Here is a 2,388-nt window from a genome sequence, read left to right on the forward strand (position 1 = left end):
AAAGGAGCGTGAGAGAGTTGAAGGGTGGAGTGATAACACTTTATGAATCAGGGGATCGTAGAAAGAAAGACGGCGTGAGGTGATAGAGGTTAGGAGAATGGTGGGCAGTAAAGCGGTGAAGGGGGGAAGAGGGCGCAAAAATGATGACTTCAGAGATGGAGATGGCGCCAACCAGGATAAAACACCCGGGAGAAATAAGGAGAAGGGGAACAGGGCGGAGGAGCCATCTGGAGAGAAAAGAAAAGGTAGGAGAAAGAAAAACTCGGAGGGTAATGAAGAGGCACTGAGGGACAGGTCGATAACGCTCAGGACGAGTAGGCGGGGCACTAGGTCAAAATCGAGGATGGACACAGGGAGTGTGGAAGTAGGTAATAGTGAAATGATAAAGATAGTAGAGAGTACTGGGGAAGAGGAAGGATTCAAGGCTTCAAAAATCCTACCGAGAACGCCGGAAATCAGTGCTAAAAGTACGGAGGCGAGAGAGTCATCAGGATTACCCGTGGAACAGGCAGAATAAGATGAGGAGGAAGAAGAGACAGAGGATAAGAGTGGGGAAGTTGACGCTGTTGCCCACCACGAAAGTACACTGATGGAAAACGAAGAAGAGGGAGTAAGGCTTAAAGGTTTAAAGGACATCTCACCAGTTTTACCCTCGGAAGAAACTAAGTGTCGTGCTCAATTCTTGCTCAATTGGCTAATAGACGAATCCGAAATGGAAAAAAACTCTAGTGATGAAAACGGTCGAATAAGGTATATCCACTCAATTGAAGAAATGTAACATCTAGTTTCTTGCTGTATCTTAGCTTTCCTACAGGTAAGCAGCCTAGAAGATGCTCAGCCGACACTCTTGACGTTGGAAGAAAGAGAAATATCAGAGTCACAGGAGGCAGAGGCAAGGAAGAAGAAAGTGGTGGACAACACAGAGTGTAACGGTTGAGGTTAAGGATGAGGTCAATGATGGTAGTAGGGAACAGATAGAACAGCTCCAAGAGGATGGGACCGGTGACGATCGCGGAGGACTGCAGGGACAGGTGGAGGAGTCGGAGGTTCAGAGAGTGAATGAGGTAAGACGTAGTGAAACTCCGTCATCGATGGGCTCGATGGGCGCGATGAATATTGATAGTCTTGAAAAGTGGATGAGGGATTGGGAAGAGAGGCAGAAAGGAGAATGGGAAACCAGAATGGCGGACTTGGAACACCTGATCAGGGAGGAGGCAAGAAAAGGAATTAGGAAGGCCAAATGCGAGAGCTGTGATAGGAGGGAAGTAGAGAAGGAAACAATGACCTGGAGGGAAGAACAATTCAGGGAGATGCAGGAAAGAGTGAGGCAAGCGGAGGAAGAGATAGAAAACCTGGCTGGGCAAGTAAGGGAATGCAAGGGGATGGCGGACTCGTGGAGGCTGAAAGCGGAGGACCTTGAGCAGACAAACAGGAGAATACGAAGAGAGGATAGGGATGAAAGAGTGGAGAGGCATCCAACCCAAGTAGCCCCTGGAATGGCGCCTGGAAGTTCCCTAGAGGGGAGGATTCACCGGGACATAGAGCAGAAAGGTGCCAGAGGCGATGGGGTCTCGACAATTTGGAAGAGCAAAGAGGAAATGATGCAGGTTTTCAGACTGATGGAGAAGGTGGAGGAAGTTCTGAAGGGGAGGAGGAGGAGTATGACTGGGCACAGGACGATGCAGGGTACTGGGAGGATGAGTACGAGGACGAGGAAGTTAGGAACGAAAGGGAGGCGGAAGTCCAAAATTGGGTAGCTGAGGACCGGGATGCGGAAGAAAGGGAGAGAGAGGAGGCAGCAAAGTACTATAATCCTCCACCGAGAGCACTGGAAGAGGAGGAATGGCAGGCTGAGACAGAAGCAAAAAGGGCAAAAAGAAGGAACTTCATTATTGAGGGGCTGACGCTCATCACGAGGACAAAGAGGTTGGAGCTGGAAAGCTGGTTCTATGAGGCATTTGGAGTGAGAACAAGGATAGAAATGATGGACAGAAGGGAAGGGGGAGGATGGTTAGTAAGAGTGGAGGAGCTGGACCACAAGAAGAGGATAATGCTGGGTAGGGCAGAGTTGAGACGAAAGAGATGGGGGTGTACATCTATGATGATCTAACAGAAAGGCAGACGGAGGTGCAGGAGTGGCTAGGGAAGGAGGCGAGAAACTGGAGGAAGAAGCGGAGACAGGCCGAGCCAGGATACGAAAGCCTTGGGGTGGATGGGGCTTGTACGAAGTGGGACGATAGAAGAGGAGAGCTGAGAGCGTGGGATAGTGAGGGGAGGAGGGGGAGCAGGGGGCCCTTTTAATGAGGAGGCAGGCAATGGAGAGGAGGGCAGAACAAGGGCTCAGGATAATGCACTGGAATGTGGAAAGCGTCAGAAACATTGGAAAGA

General features: G+C 50.2%; 1 protein-coding gene across 1 annotated transcript; it reads left to right on the forward strand.

Annotated features, from left to right (window-relative positions):
• Positions 1 to 518: 518 nt before the first annotated feature.
• LOC107040430 (golgin subfamily A member 6-like protein 6) lies at positions 519 to 2,110 on the forward strand. The gene is made up of 3 exons (XM_015260518.1): positions 519 to 581; positions 861 to 1,551; positions 1,608 to 2,110. Exons 1-3 carry the CDS (start codon positions 519 to 521, stop codon positions 2,108 to 2,110), a joined length of 1,257 nt encoding a protein of 418 aa, XP_015116004.1.
• Positions 2,111 to 2,388: the final 278 nt, after the last annotated feature.

Source organism: Diachasma alloeum, unplaced genomic scaffold (assembly GCF_001412515.2).
Source record: "Diachasma alloeum isolate Michigan unplaced genomic scaffold, Dall2.0 Dall_scaffold_00335, whole genome shotgun sequence".
NCBI classification, from domain to species: Eukaryota; Metazoa; Arthropoda; class Insecta; order Hymenoptera; family Braconidae; genus Diachasma; species Diachasma alloeum.